At 47.8% G+C, this 19,797-nt stretch overlaps 1 protein-coding gene across 1 annotated transcript in view; it reads left to right on the top strand.

The window, feature by feature from the left end:
• The window catches only part of MDGA1 (MAM domain containing glycosylphosphatidylinositol anchor 1), a 146,379-nt gene that overhangs the window by 41,686 nt on the left and 84,896 nt on the right, over nt 1-19,797 (top strand). The window contains exons 2-5 of the mRNA XM_050894416.1: nt 6,342-6,481; nt 9,920-10,094; nt 14,487-14,683; nt 17,541-17,673. Of these exons, the coding sequence (XP_050750373.1) occupies nt 6,342-6,481; nt 9,920-10,094; nt 14,487-14,683; nt 17,541-17,673 (645 nt within the window). The remainder of the gene's footprint in view (nt 1-6,341; nt 6,482-9,919; nt 10,095-14,486; nt 14,684-17,540; nt 17,674-19,797) is intronic.

Here is a 19,797-nt window from a genome sequence, read left to right on the forward strand (position 1 = left end):
GATCTGTCTTGCTTGGGGTTGTAACCCTTAGAGTCAGCATGCAGGGAGGGCTTCCTGATGGCTTTTGCTTTAGGGCAGTCTTGTGGTAGCACAGAGCTGCCCAGGCAGCACAGCGCGTTGGAAGAGTCAACAGGAGGAGCCTGGGTAAGAGAGAAGTCCAAGGAGTGGGAGGAGACCCAGGACCATGAATGCGCTTTGCTCCTCACCTGTCCCTGGGGACTTCTGCATTGCCTCCCTCTCTGCTAGGGGACTAGCCTGGCCTTGTGTTAAAAGTTGGAGCCTAATCAGGCTAAGCTGTACCAGGCAGCTTCAGCTGGGGAAGTTCCCTGCAGGGGCTGAGCACCCTTTGCCATTGTGCTGGGCAAAGAGGCTGGGAGGGGCTGAGGTGCGCAGGAGGAGGCCCCCAAGCAAACAGCCGGGGAACATGTTCAGAAAGTGGCGATGACAGGGGTTCCCCTGGGCAGGCTGTGCAAAGACATCCAGTGCCTGAGCTCAGTTACACCCACCCACTGCCATCTCCTCTCCCTCTGCTGTTGTGCTGGTCTTAACTGCTGATAGGTACGGGCGGTCTTTGTTCAGCCATTAATACGCTATTGATCCACAGCCCTGCTGACAGTGTTAATGGACACTGATTGTGTATTATTATTTCCATAATCGTCCTCAAGCTGGAGTGAATTTTCCTTTTCAAATGGCCCATCGATATCATGTCCTGCGTTGTGGGCTGGAGCTGGCCTGGTTAATTTGTTTTGTCGAAAGTTTCAGCAAAGCCTGTGGTCTTCATCCACAGTGGAGCAATCGATACCAACTGAATAGTGATGGAGCACACAACAAGGCAACTGCCATCCCCTCCCAGAGCAGGCATGAACAGGGTTTTTTGTTTGACTGTCAGGATGCTGCCCCTGCAGACCCTTCCCATCCTACTAGACCTTCCTCGCTCCTGCTGGGTGTTGCTAGCACGTCTCTTCCCTTTACTTGTGTGTTGGCTTCTCTTTGTGCTCTGCTAAGGGGACATGACCCCTTCCTCAAAGGTCTACATGTTTGTATGCCCCTGCTCTTCAAGTAGAGTTGTGCATTGCATGAACAGATGGGATAAAATGCTAACTAAAGCAGTGACTTCAAGGCCTGAGACACTCCCTGGGTGCTTTGCCATGCAGGGTCTGTAACTAACAGTGCCGCAGGGCAATTGCACCTGTGGACAGGCAGTTACTGAGGGTGGCTGTTCAGCAAGGAATGCCACACGTGGATTTCCTTAATGAAATGCTTATTCAACACCACGTGCTCCATCAGCACTGTGTATTCTTCCCCTTTCTGGGGTACTCCCTTCAAGATGCATCCCTTACGTGCCACTTGCTCAGGACAGGAAGGGTGAGGGAAGGAGACAGGCAGGTTCTTGAAGGGTTTAAACAGCAGACTAGCAGCCGATGCCCCCCCACCCCCACCCCCCCCACGCCCCTTGCTCGCATGTAACCGAGCAATGTGAGTACAGGGAGCCTGTGAACAGGGATGGGGAAGGACCCTGGCTTCTTTGCCTAGCTTACATGCAGAAGAGGCTGAGTTATAATTACACTAGATGTATGAGAGGGCATCACTTGCCTTGCCAAGGCAGGGTGGTAGATTAAGCCTGAGGAAGAGGGAAAGCCCCAGGTGCAGCTTCCCTCTCTCCCCACCCTGCAGGAGGGTGGTAGCGAAGGTGGGTGGATTCACTGTCCCTGCGTGTGTAGCTGCAGGTATTGGGCCAGCAGCTTTGGAGAGGAATGTTCTTCATCCTTGAGGCTGTCTGCAGGATATGTGCCAGTGGCAAAGGTGGTGGTGGGGCAGAGTCTAACAGTGATGGCTAGTGTTAGCCTGCTGAGAAGGCAGCAGTAAAGCGCAGTTGATGCTGTGCTGCAAAAGGGGCGAGCAGCCTGCCTTTGCTGTTGCTGACTGTGACTGAGGGAGTGTCAATGCAGTATCTGTCACTCATCACCCTCTCTGTAAAGGAGCTCTCATCATTGCTATTGTAGCGATGGGATCTCAGACTCAAAAAGATGAATAGCTAGACCTGTGAACCAAATACAGATTACTCAGTCCTCTCCAAAAGACCATTTCTCTCTCCTTTTCTGCATTTTAATGATATTAGCAACCTCTAAGCACCAAAAGTCTCATAAACTTTGCAGATTATGGTAATAATAACATTGTACAGTACACTGCACTGGGAATAAAGTTATTTTATCCCCTCCAATTTCGTTTTGTTTTAATGTGTAAATATATCAAGTGAAAGCATAGTAGAAAATCTCAGTGCACAGGCCAAATGCATTGCAAGCCAGCCCTTTCCCAAGGAAGAGCCTAATGCTGCAGGTTCAGAGTCTGAATTTTTTTCCCTTGTAAAGCATCTGACACTCAACATTTGGCTGGCCTGGTTTGTCTGGAGGACTTTGTATTGGGAGCCTTCCTAAGTTGATCTCTTACCTGGAAGTGGAATGGAAGTGATGATGCATCTGTCCCTCAAAATGTTGGGGAAAAAAGGGTGGGGAACAACCTGTCCCGTCTTCTCCCATAGAGGTCATCAGAGGTCTTCCTTGGACTTCTGCTTCGGGGTTTGCCAGCCTGAGGAGAGGGGTGCTGCTGCAGCAGGACTTAGCAGGGCAGGTTGTATCTGTGCAAGGTTGTTCTTTGTGGAGCACTGCTGAGAATGGCTGAGATTACTGCTTCATCTCCGGCACCTGGCCTCATGCTCTGGCCTTTCTTTTCCGTCCTAAGGGCCTTCTGTGAGACTGTTTACTCTAACAGGCATGGTCCTGCCATCCTGTTGTGCTGGCACTGCGCAAACTGTCTGCATGCTGAAATCCTCCAGGAGACCTGGGATGATGTCAAACAATAATGTATTCTTTCTGTTCAAGCACATTAAAAGTGCAATTAATCCTCACAATCTCTCTGCCCATCTGTAATACGGCATGAGGTGACTTTCCCAGCCTGCGTGTGCTGTGGCAGGCTGAGCTTGGAACAGAGACCTTCCCGAGTCTCATCTTCATGACTTAATGCAATCCTGTAAGAGCTGGGTTGGTTCGTTGCTCAGCCCCCACCACTTCACTAGTGTCAAGTTGTAACCAAAGGCGGAGTTTCTCAGACTCCTATGCTGTCTACCTGAGTGCTTTTCTTTCCAAGACAACTCCAGGCTTTCTGAGCTCCCTTTTGAGAGATCTGGGTTCATATGGGGTTTAAGACATGGAAAAACGGTGGTTGTTCTGCTGGGGACCTGGTGCTGTGATTGCAAGAGAGATGTTACAGCTTAAGCAGTGAGGATTCACTTAGTGATGTCCCTTTCCAATGAATATAGCTGAAAGGTATTAGTGATGGTAACACAAGCAAGTTAAGACACCCATGAACAAAGCTGGATGTGCAAACCCTTGCTTGTAAGCTTCATTACAGCTCAGTGGATCCAGGGAGAATTTGGGAGAAGAGGACAAAATTATGATGCAGGGCTTATCCCTAGGGTTGTCATTTTGCTGTAGACTAGTGCCATATAATGCTTTGTAGTGCCAAATAAGGATTAGTTTAAATACTATTTCTATCAAACTCGGAGAGACACCAGCAAATTACCACAAGGTATTTTGGTGCCAGAGCAGTTGCACAAAACCCCTCTAATCCTGTACCACTGTACCTAATGATTTTGCTGTGGAGATTCCCCATGTGGAAATCCCTTTAGGCAGGTGGCAAGAAAGAGTTACACAAGACAGGTGAAATTATGGAAGTGGGATGGCCAAAGGAAAAAGAGTGTAAGTTGAAAGACTTACATTGCATACCATGTGGGGTACAGCAGAGCAGCTTAAGGAAACATTTAACTGGGAGCTAGAGCTTCAGATAAATATTCTGGTTCTCCATGGGGTGGCTGGAAGTTAGTTGTTACAGCAAGGTCATGTTTGCAAAGGGAGAATAGAGCCACCAGCTGGCAAATGCAGCCCAGAGACTGTGAAGAGAGGTTACAGGAGCTTTGCTGCTGCAGGGTGCCAGGACCCCACTGAAATGCAGGCAGCACAGGTCGGGAATGAGGGGGAGTATGGTACAGGATGGGAAGGGACAGGGTTTCTCTTTTAATCATAGAGCAGGGATCCTTCAGCATCACAGCCTGGGTCTCGGCACTGTGAGCAATGCTCTACAGTGCACTTGGGGTTAAAGGTGTGATGGCAGGTCTGCAGAGGACTGATCCGAGGGCTGAAATGGCACGAGAGACTGTCATTTGGATTAAGGTGTACTGGCAAAGGTTATATAGGCTTCTGAATTACTCCTCTGCCACTGTTTGCTTGACAAGCATTCACGATGTCTTTTCCTGATAAGTCACTATTTTACTTAATGTATTTACATATCTGTATGTATATCCATACATGTATGTGTAGACAAACACACAGATGTATGTAAGCACATACATAGGTTTCTGCTTTCTCCTGGGTTCAGCAAGACTCTTCTGCCATCCAGGCAGGGGAAGGTCACTCATCTGCTCAGTCGTATTAGTGAAGCTTTGACAGTTGGTTTCAACATTCCATGATGCTCGAGCGATGGCAGGTACGTTCCTGGGAGCCATGCGGAGGGGGAAGACAGGAGAGGCTGAGGGATTCGTCCATGTCTGTGCCATCGTATTATTCAAATACACATGTTGCTTCTGTGAGTCAACAGCTTGGACAGTAATAATGATTTTAACAAAGTGCCACCACGCTGGAAAGACAGAAGAGATGCAAAAAGAGGGAGTAGCTTGCTGCATGTGCAGTGCTGCTGCCTGGGTGCTGGGAGGGTGTGGCAGGCTGTGGAGCCCCAGCAGCAAGAGCAGCTTGCTGCCCACTAGCCCTGTGCCCACTCTTGTGTCACTGCTGCTTGGTCAGTGCATTGTGGTGACACCAGTTTGTACAGGCTGACCTCAAAGGCAGATTTCCTCCACTGCCCAAGCTCAGCCTGCCCTAGGTCTGTGCTGCTGGTGGATTAAACCAGCATAAATCTGAGCACTTCCCTTGCCCAGGTGATTGGGTTTAGAGCATTTTGGTCATGCCAAAAGAATGGGGGGGGGCAGGGGGAAGTAGTCTTTGAAGCTCAACTAACCTTGAGGAAAAAGTGGGTGCTCAATTCAGCTTTAACAGGTTGTGCAAAATCTGTGCTTGTTTCAGAAGGCTTGCTAAGGCTCGTTGCTTTAAACCCTTTGATCACCTCCTCAGTGCTTTGTTCGTTTGTGTTGTATTTCACTAATGGCAGCTAGAGCTGTGACTCGAGTCACCTGGAAGCATTGTAGCAAGACGGGGAAGTATCCCAGGGGACTCTCACTGAGGCACCGACTCTTAGACACGTTTGTGGGTTTCTCTGTTCCTTGAAGTGCGACTGGAGTTTTCCCCTTGAACAAGCACAGGTGTCCCGTTGGGCTGCGCAGTCACCTTCAATACATCTCAGCCGCTTCGGTGATCACACAAATGCTTTTGGAGTAGGGACCCAAGGACTGTTTGCACAGGACTCTGGAGCTGAGGCTTTTTTCTTTAAAAAACCCTGTTCTCTTAGAGCTTGTCTCTCCCTGCTGTTGGTTAGGGTTACAGTGGGACATAGCTGCCGTTTGGCAGGCATGAAGTTTTTAAACTTTGTTCTGGGAACTTTCTTTCCATGTATTTTTCCACAGCACTGGTCTTCACTTGTTTTCCTGGCCAGACTGGCAGTAGCTGGGCTCCGCTTGGAGCCTTAGCTGGAGAGTTCCCTAGAGATTATGGGTCCCCTGATCCTGCAGAGGCTGTTCCCTCTTGCTCAGGGCTGAGATAGGTTGCTGTGTAATTTGGGAAAGACTTGTTTCTCCTGCAGCGTATGCTATGCCTGTTCTAAGGACATGCACTAAAAGCTGTACAGAGCTTCAAGGCCCTTTCTGATTCTGCTTGGTAGTTATCCCAATCCCCTGCAAGGCAGATAATAGTAATCAGGCCTGTTTTAGACAGGTGTAGAGCTGTTGTGATTTGACCAGGTCCCTGCTTCAACCGCTTGCACGTACTCCTCTCTGGGAGAGATTAGAGCAGGGAATTCTTGATCCTCAGCCCGTGCAGGAGGATTCCCCCCAAAAAGCTCCATATTCTGCTTTTCAGTGCCTAGAGCTGCTCATCCCAACAGGACCAAAGGTTTTAAAATAGCAGTTGATACCAGCTGCCCAGGAGATGGGAAAAATTGCTCGATTTTATATCTCCTGAGACCTTTGTGTCTCATACCCAGCACTGTCCGGCTCTTCCCCTCTGTGGCTTAAGAGGTGGCTCTTCCACCCTGCCGTGGGAGCAGCCACCCTGGGCAGTGGGCGTAAGGGGCTGGGGTGCTGCTTGTTTCCGTCTTTACCTCTTCTTTCCTCTCCACAGCTCCTGCTCAGGCCCAAATCATCCATGCTGGCCAGGCGTGCGTGGTGAAGGAAGACAACATCAGTGAACGCGTTTACACAATTCGGGAGGGGGACACACTGGTCCTGCAGTGTCTGGTCACAGGACACCCCCGGCCACAGGTAAGCTTTCAGTCTTGCCTGTCACCCATGCTCCCTATAGCACTTCTTTGTAGTCTCCACGTAAAGGACAATTGTGGGCAGTGGGGTGCCCAGCTTTCTCCTACATGTTGGAGTCAGGTAGGGATGCCCCATGGCGCAAGCACTAGCTTGTTAAACTATGAAGCATCTAGCCTTACTTTCATGGAAAACAGTCCACAAAGCTTTGCTGGAGCCTACACAGACCTTGTGGTCTTCAGTATGTGAAGTCCCCCAAAAAACTGAAAGCCCAAACTGAATCCATTATACAAATCACCCTCAAATCTTTAACCCTCTTACTACAAAGCAGGATGTCGTGGTTTAACCCCAGTCAGCAACTAAGCACCACGCAGCCGCTTCCCCCTCCCCCTCCCAGTGGGGGGAGGAGGAGGAAAGGAAAAAAAAAAAGTAAAACTTGTGGGTTGAGATAAGAACAGTTTAATAACTAAAGTAAAATATAATACTAACAATAGTAATAATGAAATATAATAATAATAGTAATGAAAAGGAATATAACAAAAAAAAAGGAAGGGGGGCAGAAAGAAAAAAAAAGTGATGCACAATGCAATTGCTCACCACCTGCTGACCAATGCCCAGTTAGTTCCCAAGCCGCGATCCGCGCCTCCCGGCCAACTCCCCCCTGTTTATATACTGGGCATGACATTCCATGGTATGGAATATCCCTTTGGCTAGTTCAGGTCAGCTGTCCTGGCTATGCTCCCTCCCAGCTTCTTGCACACCTGCTTGCTGGCAGAGCATGGGAGACTGAAAAGTCCTTGGCTTAAGATAAGTGCTACTTAGCAACAACTAAAACATCAGAGTGTTATCAACATCATTCTTCGCACTGAATCCAAAACACAGCACTGTACCAGCTGCTAAAAAGAAAGTTAACTCTGTCCCAGCCGAAACCAGGACACAGGAACAGCCTGAACAGGCTAGAGGAGGCTTCCCACATGTGCCGGCCATAGGAGTTGGTCCTTCATGGTCCATCAGTCTCTCAGCTTCTCTGGATGTACAGCCAAGGAGAACCTGCTTGGGGGAGTTTGGGAAGTTGTTCATAGTGCACTTCACTGAGCCCCATGCAGAGCCCGCTGGTCGCTGCTTTATAGCCACTGACCAGAGGCAGATTCAGACTTGCAGCACTGGATATATTCATGCTTTGGTCAAAGTCACAGTTCAGTGGAGAGGTACGGAGCTGAGCTTGGCTAACTGCTGCAGTCCTTCCTCAGGGTGCCTAAAGGGTTGCATAGCCTCAAGCCCCATGCAGCCACCTCCTCACCCTTCAGATACTCGAGCAGGCTGGTTCAATGTTAGTATGGATGTGTCTATAGAGATACTGGACCAGAGCATGGGTCTGCCCGTTGTGGGACAGAGCATGGTAGGAATGGCAGCTGGTGTGTACTACGAGACTGGATGTGCCAGAATACACTCAAGGGAGCCAAGTACAATACATGTGCCTTCTTGGCCCCCTTCCCCAATCCTGCCAAAGATATTTGTGCTGAGAAGCCATGCGTCTGCATATACCAATCAATGCCTCTGTGGACTTGCTTGTGAGGAGCTACTTGGCTAAGAGGCGATGACAAAGGAGAGGGAGAAAGACTCAGCCAGCAGGATTTGAAATGGTTTATCCATCAAAGCATATCCTGGAAACAACTAAAAGGAAATTATCTGAGCCAAGCCAGCAAAAATGAGTAGCCTAGGCTTGTGACAGTGATGGGCAGATGATAGCTGTGTACATCAGAAACGAGGAAGATGGTAGGGCTGGCCCTGCCTAAGGATGTTGGATGTGTGGGAAGGTGCTGGCAGGTTGCAGGGATTTGAGCCTGAGTAGCCAGAGAGATTGCTGGAGCAGAGCCTGATGCAGACAGCATGCTAGTGGGCAACATTGTGGCTTGTCATTGCCCGGACATGCCCAGGGCACACCAGAGCGTGGAACCAGGCATGACCGGGGAGGCTGGAACCCGTGCATGTAAAACGTGGCATGCATCCTATCTCTGCCCTCTCTCCTCATGGATAGATTTCTTCCCCAGCTAAGATCTTATCCTAACCTTTGTTTAATCTTCTCTTTTCCCTTCTATCAACCAGTCAGTAAAGCATGAAAATGTGGCCAAAATACTTAAATGAGATTGAAATTGAAAAGATTAAAGAGCTGGCTGAATTGTCCTTGCAAACAGGAGACTCTGAGAGTCTTGGGGCTCTCAGACAATTTCATAATAAGCCTACAAAGGCTAAATAAATCCGTGGTCATTACCTCCAAAAATCTGCTCATCCCAGTGCTGTGAGAGTGGCATGTAGACACCCCTGCTCTTTCTAGAGCATCAGCATCAATCAGGTGATGGCAGTGAGCTTTAGGCAAAGTCTGGCGGAGTGGTCAGGGTATCTGGTCCATCTTTACCTGTGGCCAATGTTGAATGAAAGTCTATCTTCTTTCTGTTGGCTGATCTTGCTGGATCTCAGTCCCAGAGTCTAGATGGGTACCAGTGTGGGAGAGCACCAGTCACCAACCTTTAGAAGGGAGGTTGCAGATATAGGAAGCCAATGGGCTGAGAAAAGCCATCTCTCTCTTTCATTGCCTGGACTGCAGAAAACAAGGGGGAGGCTTGTACTGCCACTGCTAGGGCTGTACCTCATTCCAGACATAAGAATAATCATTCAGTCTTTAGGAGTGCTGTCCTCTTGCCACCATTCACCATGAAATATCATGCAGCTCCATTGCTCCCGCAAGCCAGGATCTTAAGACATGTAACATAAGGACAAAAAAATGCAAGATAGCTTGAAATCTGAAGGGATTTTTTCTTTTCTTTTTCTGTATCTTTAAAATCAAAGTAAAAGCTTGTGTACTGCGAAGGGATGACTTATAAAAATAACACACACAGGAGTTCCCTGTGGGAAGGGGACAAGAGCCAGATAGCAACTGCATTTTCTCACTCTTACCTGGAAAAGCAAACAGCAGAAATAGCCTTCCTGTCCAGAGAAAGAGGAAAGAGTGTTGACTGCAATAAAAGCTCTCTAGCTGTGAGCTGATGTCTGCTGTAGCTTCGTGGCCTACCAGCCACATGGGGTCCCAAGGCTTAATGCTGGAAGTCCTGTGCTGTGTGGATAGTGGTATAAAACTAACCAAGCTGCTGGGTTTACAGGACCAGAGCGGGAGTGGTAAATATGCAGTGTGTGTCTGGGTGAACTGAGGGGTTATCCTGGACACTCGGACGTGGGGATTAGTGATGGATGAGAATCAGCGGCTGGTCCTCTGAGACACACTGAGATCAGTAGCTGAAATTTGGTAAGGTCTGGTGGTGCTGTAGGGCCCATTTTTGAGAGTGGCTAGGGAGGAGGGGGAAGAGGAGCAAAGGGAGCGCTGCTGTCCCTTGGGATCTCCAGTTTGTGTCACTGATTGTTTGCATTTCTCTTGTTCTTCCCGTGCAGGTGAGATGGACCAAAACTGCTGGCAGCGCGTCGGACAAATTCCAAGAGACATCAGTGCTTAACGAGACCCTTCGGATTGAGAAGATCCAAAGGCTGCAGGGGGGCCGCTATTACTGTAAAGCAGAAAATGGGGTTGGGGTCCCTGCCATCAAGTCCATTCGAGTAGATGTGCAGTGTAAGTCGTTTAGCGGCAACCCAGACCTTCCCACAGTTCTACTGCATGTGTCTGCCTCGCTGCGGGGCCGGCAGGGAGCTGCATTGCCCTAGGACCACACGCACCCAATTCAGGAGCAAAGGGACTGGTGCGGTGTCCCCAGGGTCCATTTCCCCTAGGAGATTAGATTCATCCACGAAAAAGATAGCTCTGCCTGTGACTCTCCATGTGAGTCATTCTTATCTAGGTGCCGTGATGTCTGTCACTGCCAGGGGTTCCCAGCACTTGTCTGGGATGTAGCATTGTAGATGGCTTCAGCTTTCTTTGTCTTCATTTTGAAGCTGGCAATGCTGGAAGCAAACCAGTGCTTCCTGAAATTGGTAGTGCCTCAGATGCTTGGGTCATTCCTGAAACCGGTGCCCTGCTCCCAGCATTGCTACCTCTGCAGCATGATGGAAGCAGAGCAAAAGACTCTGGGATGCACCTGAGGAGGCTGAGCTGTGAAGGGGTGAACGTGAAGGAATCTGTGAGGACCCCTTGGCTTCAGTGACTCCACATTTCTCTGGCTGGTTGCAATGCCCATCCTTCTTGTGTCCTGGAGATGCTGTTAGCGGTTTTCCACCTTGGGCCTTAAGTTTTGAAGATTTCTCATGCTGGCTTAATGTTGTTTATTCTTGGCTGCTGTGGCCAAAAGGGAGGGAAATTAAACTTATCCCATAACCCCCATATGGGAGGAATCCAAGATTTAAGGTCTAGGCAACTTTTGAAGAGATTTGCTCCCTTGGGGAAGATTACCATTCTGCTCATTGTCCTTGGCTGTCCACTATTCCAGTTTTCTCCAACCCGAGTGACACCAAATCCCTGTCCTCACTCATATCTTCTGAGAAGGCCTAGCCAGCAAGAGGTTGATGCTAAAAAGATGTAAAGTGTGATAAAGCAGCTGGAACTCTCCCTGAACCTGTCACCGCCTGTTCCCACACTCCTTCTAGCAAGACAGTCTTCTGTGCTGAGCTGCACTGTGGTTATCTGTCAGTGGAGCAACCTCCAGGCTTCAAAACCCCAGTACCTGCCTGGAGTCTGGGCAGAGCTTTGCTGACAGTCCTTGGTCTCTTAGTCCTCTTAGTCCTACTGTCCAGCCCCACAATGACGTGACCCTCACAAAGTATGCCATAAACTTGAACATCCTTAGGCTTTGGCAGGTTCATGATCCACAGTTGTATTATATGGCTTGGAGCAGCTCCTGTCTCTGCTCCTTCCTTGCCCTACCCTGTATTGGAGTAGTGTAGTGTAAGCACCATCCTACAGGCTGGGAAAAAAGATTGCTTCAGCAGCAGCCACTTTGGATAGGACGAGCATTTCTTCATGGGCATTGCATAGCTTTGTTTGGAGGAGTTCTGACACCCACCTAAATCTGCCTGGCTTCTCTGCCCATTTCTTCTCCTCCATGTGGTGGAGACATATGATAACTCTCCATTGCAAAGGGGGCTTGCTTTTCTCAAGCCTCAGTATGACACCTTGCCAGGGCCTGTGTCTCTAGGAACAGGACTGTGGCATGAATCTCTTTATGCCCTGAGGGCGCTCCCTTTACTTCTGGGGTGCAGGCTGGAGCTAGAGTGATGTAGTGTTCCGCGGTCCCTCGTGCAGCTCTGACCTGTAGAACTATGGGGCTAATGGGGTGGCCAAGGGCTTTCTCATACTAACATCTACTCTGCAGATGGACTTGGTAACGCACCTCTGTTCTGCTCACTTGGTTTTTGGGGAGGAGAGACTATTTTCTGCTAGTATTTGCAGTAGCTACAAGGGAACACATAGGAAAAGCCACAGTTTTTGTTGAACGCTCACGCAGGCAGCCTTCAGCTGAATGAACCAGAATTTGAAAACAAACCCCTTCTTCCCCCGCATCCCAATTTGTAGTTAGAGGTAAGTAATCACCCTCATGTGAACCTTGGTATCCTTGACAGCTAGTGCTAGTCCTCACTCATACTTTTAGCATTAGACAGCAAGGTTGTGCAGAGAGCACCATTGGTGCCAAGAGGATATCAAACTGGAAACACTAACCTGTGTAGCAAGTTATTCCTTTGCCCCAAGTGGGCATCAAGTGAGGCTTTAAAGTATTGGTTAGATACTGGCAGAGGCGCAGCTGCTGTTTGGAGTATTTCCATGTGGGAGGGAGAGAAAGTAAAGAAAAAGAAAGAATGGATGTTTACAAGCTTATATTGTGCATGAAACATCCCATGCGATCGTATCCATGAGCAGCCTTGGGCCAAATTTATCATTTGTGCAGTTCACTGACATCAGTGGCGTTACTCGTACATCAAGGACATACATATCGTTGCAGGTCTTATTTTAGCTTTTCTCAGGAGGGCTAAACTTAGAGCTGACTGCTACGAAAGAAGGCTGAAAGATTCAAGGGAGGAAAGGTTTACCAGCCGAAAGAAAGATGTTGTTTTCTGTGTGGGGAGTAGCTGGGATCCAGGAGACCTGAATGATGAGTATCTTCTTTGATCAGTAAGGGAAGTGTTTTGCCATGCATCCTGCTGAGAAATGGAGCCTCAGAAGGATGGTAGCTACAGAGTTACTCATGTAAAGTGTGAACAAATAAAGGAGGGTTAAGGACAAAGAAGGAGGAAAGAGGAGAGGCTGTGCCCAAGGTCCTGGTCCAAGAGAATTTGGTGTAAAATTCAGTCACCCTATGGCCACATGGAGACAGCACTGTATGGAGAGGAGCCTTTTTTTTTTCCCACCTGTGTATGTTTTTCTTCAGCCTTGGTTTTGGAGGGTTTTTTGGTGCCTTGTCATTCTTCTGCTAATGGCTCTACTCATATCTCTGAGCTATGGTGTGGTCAAGCAGACAAATCTCAGGTCTCATTACAATTGCTGTCTACCAAGCATACAGCTCATTAAAATATGCAAATCCACAAGTTGACACTTGTGATTCAGCAGAGAACATATGTTATTTGGATGAAACGTTAGCAGAAACTCATCCCTGCTTCACTCTTCCTTTCAGGGAGTCAGATCTCCAAACTTAAAAATCTCTAAAATAAAATATTGTGAAAATTAGGTGGCATAGGAGAGCAGACGGTGATGAGCACATGTCCTCTTCCTCTCTGCTAACATGTGCAGAAGACAGTGCTGGCAGCACAAGAGGATACTGGGCACGTGTGCCTCAGTTTCCTCGCAGTTGAAGATGGGGTCATAAGGCTCCTGAAAATGTAGAATTGCTTCACCTGAGCTCATGCCTTATAAGACATGCCTAAGGGCACAGGGACAGATTTCAGTTTAGGGGGCCAATTGGTCCCATCTTGTCAAATGGGTTCTTTACATTTAACCCCAATCAGTCTCAAAGTGGTTCTGGGAGGAGAAAGATCCATCCCCTCTGAGGTTTTCCCCATGCTTCCCTGATGTTCAAACATTGATGTCTGGTGGAAAAGCCCAAGAAAATGAACCCTTTATAGCAGGGGGGCAACCCTTAGGGAGCAGTGTGCTCTGAGTGGATGGAGAAAGTATGCTCCCCGCAGGGCTATTGCTTGTGTCCTTGCAAGTGAAGTGACTGATAACCATCGATTCAGTCGTGACGGCTGTGTGTCTGGTGCAAGTATGGTGAGGGAATTGGAAGGAGCGTTTTCTGTAAAGGGAGAAAACAAAAGAATCTGATCAGTTTAGGGGTGTGTGATGGGGATGCAGTGACTAGAAGTTGCTGAAGAGGGAGAGTCAGTACAGACTTGAAAAGACGAAAGTACACAGGCTATTTTAATAGGAAGAGAGAGAAATTGTACATACCTTTCACAGTGTTTTGCATCTCATGTTCCCATGGCACCCCATGAGACTCGCTCCTGTCTAGATGACTCTCCATCTCAGCTCCTTGATCCTGTCCTGACTTCTACTCTCACCCCTTGACATGAAGGTTTGTCATGTCCTTTGTATGGGCATCTCACAGCCATGGGCTTAGCCTCATGATTTCAGGAGGTATTTGGGAAGTGGAAAGTGGGAGCAGAAGAAATGATGATGGAGCAGAGTTTCCTGGGATCCTTCTGAGCTCTCACTGAAGCAGAGAGCAGTGATTTGGGGTGTGGGGTGTCATTGGGGAAGGTGAAGCAGTGCACTGGTCTGAGAGGCATGTGGCAGGCAGTTTGCTCAAGGACCACATGGGATCTGCAAACTAGAGGGTGCTTTCTATTCTCTGAAGGTTGTGTGGTGAGCGGGAGAATTTTGGCTTCTCCTGTCTGTTCCCTTTAGATATTGTTTGTGTTACCTGCCCTCGGTTCAGCTCTTAATGCAGCAGTTGTCATCAGCCAAATGTGTGGGAGCTTCCCCTCTCCTCTGTGGCGCCTGGAGCATCATCTGCTCTGCAGGCTGTATGTGCAGACCAAGCTTCACTAACAACTGCTGCGGCCCTCCTTACCTTCCTTCCAGATTTAGATGAACCTGTTCTCACCGTTCATCAGACCATCAGCGATGTACGTGGCAGCTTCTACCAGGAGAAGACTGTCTTCCTCCGCTGCACTGTCAATTCCAACCCACCAGCTCGCTTCATCTGGAAAAGGGGAGCTGAGACGCTTTCCCACAGTCAGGACAATGGCGTGGACATCTATGAACCCCTCTACACACAGGTGAAGAAAACCAAACCTCCACCAGCTTGTGTTGAGCGTCTTGCTGATGCAGGGCACTCTGTAGTGGATGGCGTTTCTTTCCCTGTGTGGATTATGATGCTGGGGAGAGGGTGGTGGCCGCTGCAAGGAGCACTGTCTCCAAAAGGGCTGGTAGAGCCTATTTCTGTATGCAGGTTCCCAGGGGACAAGAGGAGCAGAGCAGCAGGAGGGAGCATGACAGCCTAGAAGTCCCTTCCCCTTTTTGGCACTGTCCCTGAGAGCAGGTCACAGCTCCCCTAATGAGGTTACATGGCTGTTGGATGGCTGAGACTAAAATCCAAGCAAACAATCCTGAGATTGGGTCTCCTCTATCTCCCATGACTAATGTTTTGGTTTTTTTTAATTGAGTGCCCAAGCTCCATAAATCAGGGGAATTGCTCCCTGTTTAGCAGTGTGAGTGAATGGCAGGAATTGCTGTGGGATCCATGAGGCAAATGATGAAGAGCTTTTCCTAATGGCCATAAGTAACAGTGGCAGCCCAACTGCCTGGGCACTTTTTGACTGCCATCCTGTGACAGGGTATCCACATCCTTTCTGCTTCTCCTGCTTGCCTGTGCTGGACTGGCCCCTCTGAACACCACTTTCTTCACAGTAATTAGCCCACCAACGCAGTGGGAGATGGAGGGGAATTTTTTTTTGCCAAGGCACTCTGGGTATGTTATCCTAAGCTGAGCTCTGGCTCTGAATGTCCTTCAGATGCTAACCAGCCCCAGCACTTCCAGCAAGGCCGTTCGGCAGCACGAGGCAGTGATGGGTGGGAAGGGAGGGCTGAAAGGGCTGCTCCCCAGGGCACTCATTTCATCCCACGCACTTCCTCGCGCTCCCAAAGCTGGGCCCTGAGCTCATTCTGGCTGAGTTTGATTTCTGAGCGATGCTCCAGGCAACCTTTCAGCTAATGTAGTCGTGTTCATATTTTATTGAAACACGCCATCTCTGTAGGTCATGGAAATGGGCAGCCAAATGGAAACATTCAGGGGGATGAGGAGAGAGAAGAGAGCTGCAGGTTAGCAGCAGATCTGCAGAAACACTGCAGGTCAGCGCTGCTGTTGGGCCCTGAAAAGAGCTTTGTCTAGTCCAGTGCTATGTGGCATGCAACCAGGACATCCTGGCCTTAGAGGAAGCCACCATGGGCTCTTCCAGCTTTCACTAAGCTCAGTGTAATTAACAGGAGACATTGCTTAATGAGAGGATGTCTTCGGACTTGAGATATTTTCTTCAGCTAAGTAAGGCATCTGGCAGAATTTCACCGTGTTGCAGCAGTAAAGTGTAAATGATCCAGCATCCTGCAGCTCCTGTCAGGCAATGTTCCCGCCATGATGGGTCATTCCCAGCTCTGAGAGAGGGTGTTAGGACTGCTGTGCTCGCACAGGCATGCCCTTACGGTCCTCTCCTTAGCACCAGCATAAACCTGTGAGTTTGGGTTGGTCAGAGTTGAAGTTAACAAAAACACATCTCTGCAACACTATTGGGAGGGGAAAATCTTGCTGGAGCTCAAATGCACTACGTTTAAAGAAGCACCCTTCGCAGGGGTTTGTAATATTGTCTTAGAGATGAACTGGTATCAGTGTCAGGTTTGGGTAGGCTTTTACATTTAAAAGGATGTGACGACTTTACTGTTTAAGCTTTCTAAAACTTATTTACACTGAAGGTTTGTACACATTTACCCAACATTTACTAATGAATAAACAGGATACATATGACCCTGTAAGTAAGTAGTTGACATGCACATTGTAAATGCCATCATTTGTGTGGCATAGCAACAAATCTCAGGGGACAGGACTTTCATAGGGTTATTGGTCTCCTAGGTATTTATCTTTCTAATTTTCTCAGTTCATATCCTTGTTCTCTGCATATTAGCATGCCTGAGCTCATCGTCCAGTCCCTTGAGGTTGTCCTCAAGCGGATTTGTCATGCTGACACCTTCTCACATTTGCAGGCAATTATGGAATGGTTTCTCCAAAAGAGATTTAGACAAACACAAGGAGAACAACAGTGACAAGCTATCGTGGGAAGACATATGAGTTGCAGGGTGTACAAACCACAGGATGCATCTCAGAGCTTTCCACATTCCATAAACAAAAGTCTACAGAATGCATCTATTGTTAATTTAACAATTTGATTCTGTTTCTATAACAAGCCAGTAACTAATGGAGTGCCAGGGAGTGATTTTGTTTGTTTGTTACCATAGTATGAGAAAAGGCTATCAAAGTCCGTGCAGTCAGTCTGGATTTACACCAGCATAGATGAGATTAGAGTCTGGAGAAGAGAGATCAGAAAGTTTTGGGGGGTTCTTTGAGTATTTCTCTGAATTATCTTTTTTTCCCTTGTACTGCAAATTTTTACAGCGTAACTGTTGAACTTGTCATATTTAGGCCAGCATTAATGCCTGAATCTGCTCTGATTTACTTTGATTTTGCAATGTTGAGACCCCAATGACGTCCCTTGGGTTCCTACTGACATCTCGGTGTGAGATCTCAGGGTCTGATCTGGGACATTTAAGGTTTTTCAAGTTCCGCAAGATGATCCTGATGGCAGTTGATGAAAAATTATGCCTAGACCTGTTCAGCAGTGCTTTCAGGTTAAATATCAGTCAGTTGCTGGGTGTTTTGAGAAATCCTGGAGGTGGAGTTACCACTCCAAACATTTTGTGTCTCCTTTATATATAGCTAGGGAGCCTTGGAGTCTGCACAGCTCCCTGAGGTTTTGATGGGAGCTGCTGGTAATCTGTAAACTTTGGGACAGGTTATGAACTTGCAATGATGAGCTCTGCTTTGTACACCTGTGTCTTTTTTTTCCCCCCTTTTTTCCCAACTCCCAGGGTGAAACCAAAGTCCTGAAGCTGAAGAACCTGCGTCCCCAGGATTACGCCAGCTACACGTGTCAGGTGTCCGTCCGCAACGTCTGCAGCATCCCTGACAAATCCATCACCTTCCAGCTCACAAACACCACAGGTAAGAGGGGATGCAGAGGGTCCCCGCAGCCCTCCAACCCCTCACCTGCTCAACAGCCATTACCCCTCCAGGAGGGACACACAGCACCCTGTCCAGGGCCTGCAGAACCTCATGTTCATGTACATGGCTGCTAGGATTACAAATCCTTCACGCAGAAGTCTTGTGGCCAGGGATGTTCTAATTTCTTGTAGCTCTGCATATAGCCGGTGCCTTGGCTAGGCCTGCCGTGAGATCATTAAAACAGACTACATGTAGGTGTTGAGGCACTATGTAGTTTTTAATCCAGACACTGTTTTATTTATTTATAATTCTAAGTGACTTTAAAAATAGATTCGATACAGTCTAGAGCAGGGCAGATGCTGCAGGAGTTCTTACAAATAATTCATTTGTGTGTGACTCCGGCCTGGTTTGCCAGGCTGAGTTCTCAGCACCTCCCAGCTAACGGGCTCCGCTGGTGCTGAAGTTTGTGGAAAGCAAATATCTCTGGTGCCTTCCCAATAAATAAATTTTACACTGATATTCATCCTGGCAGTGCTTGAGTGCGCCTCCAGTTGTGAACAGAATCAGTTCGGTGACTCTTGCTTGACCTGCAATAACTGACTGATAACTGAGTATCACGTACCAAATACTTGCAAGGACCTGATTGCAATCTGTCCATTAAAAACAAAACAAAACCACACCCACAAAAACCCCCCACCCACAAAGCCCCCACATATGTTGAATATTTTCAAATAATAAGTAAATGTCAGGAAATCACTTCCAGCCCTGGGGTATTCCATGATCAGAAAGAAAGGCATTGTAATTGTTTGAATTATTTACCTCTCTAATGTAACACAAAGCAGTTTGCATCCCTTGTGTCATCTTTGTGCAGTGGAAACAGAACTCTTTTGATGTTGCCAACTGTTGATGGGATATTGTTGATGCTGTATAAATTATGTTTATTGATCTGACTTGAGCCCAAGGTGCTGAACAATAGTTGCATCAATTTATGTAGAAAGAAGAAAAATAACGAGCTTAAGAAAGTGAACTATAGCTAATGTCAGAAAAAAATATTCTCTGTGTAGTAAGATCTCTGAACATGTCTTGAGCAACAAACACCACTGCCTGAATTTCTCTCAGGAAGAGACTGTAGAGGATGTTGGAATATTCCCTTTAAAAACTTATCTTGTGCTCATGATGAAGAAAAGTGTCTCATACAGCTCTTCTTCCCTGTTGTGTCTTTACCTTTGAAGAGTTAGAAAATCAAATTTCTCTTCATGTCCACTCCCCCCTGCCAGCCCAAGCACAGGGAAACTACCCTTCATTTCAGTCCAGCCCCTTTACTGAGTGAACGGCAAAATGTGTTTTCAGGTTGTAGCCAGATCAGAAGCCAATGATATGGCTGAATTTACACCAACTTCTTAAGTACTTACCTAAGCTCTGAACCTGGACCACGTAGCACATACATCTGGTTCTTTTTTCCTGTTTTTGAGTTATAGATGCATATTTATACATAGTTACAGTGGAGCCTGACACTACAAGCTGAAAGAGGCCATGGAAAATGTGTTCCTAGCAAATTGTATTAAAAGCTGGCGGTGAAAATGAAGCTGGCATTGCGGTGTGAGCAGGGTTTGCGTTAAATAACACAGGTATATTTAACATGAAATATTATCTGGCTTACTTGCCCTGTAGGTAGTATTGTGCATAGATAAGAAAATACTTAAAGAAAAATCTTTCATTCTCTCCCTTTTCTTTCTGTCTTGTGCTTGTGCTTTAGCAGCCTCCGTAGCCTTGGATGTGCCCAGAATCCTGAGCAGCTTCACTCAGGATGCCTTTGCCTTTGCAACTGAGGAGGGCCCAAAGGGTGCTGAGGTGCACAGAAATTGATCTCTTAAATATTTATAGGCCCAAGTACTACAGACCTTGAGGGGAATTGGTGGGTCAGGTCATGTCAGGCCAAGGGAATCTTCTCTTCCCAGTTTGTTTGCTGTTCCTCAGCTGGCTCACTTTGGCTCCTCTGGCAGTGGCCTTTGGGCAGATCGTAGTCTCCGGCAAGGAGATGTGCTTCTCCAAAGTTCTGTGTCAGCGGCTTGGCCCTTGCAGCAGGGGATGGGTTCTTGGTCTGCAGCCTTAATGGGAAGGAGG

This window comes from Gymnogyps californianus, chromosome 3 (genome assembly GCF_018139145.2).
Source record: "Gymnogyps californianus isolate 813 chromosome 3, ASM1813914v2, whole genome shotgun sequence".
Lineage (NCBI taxonomy): Eukaryota > Metazoa > Chordata > Aves > Accipitriformes > Cathartidae > Gymnogyps > Gymnogyps californianus.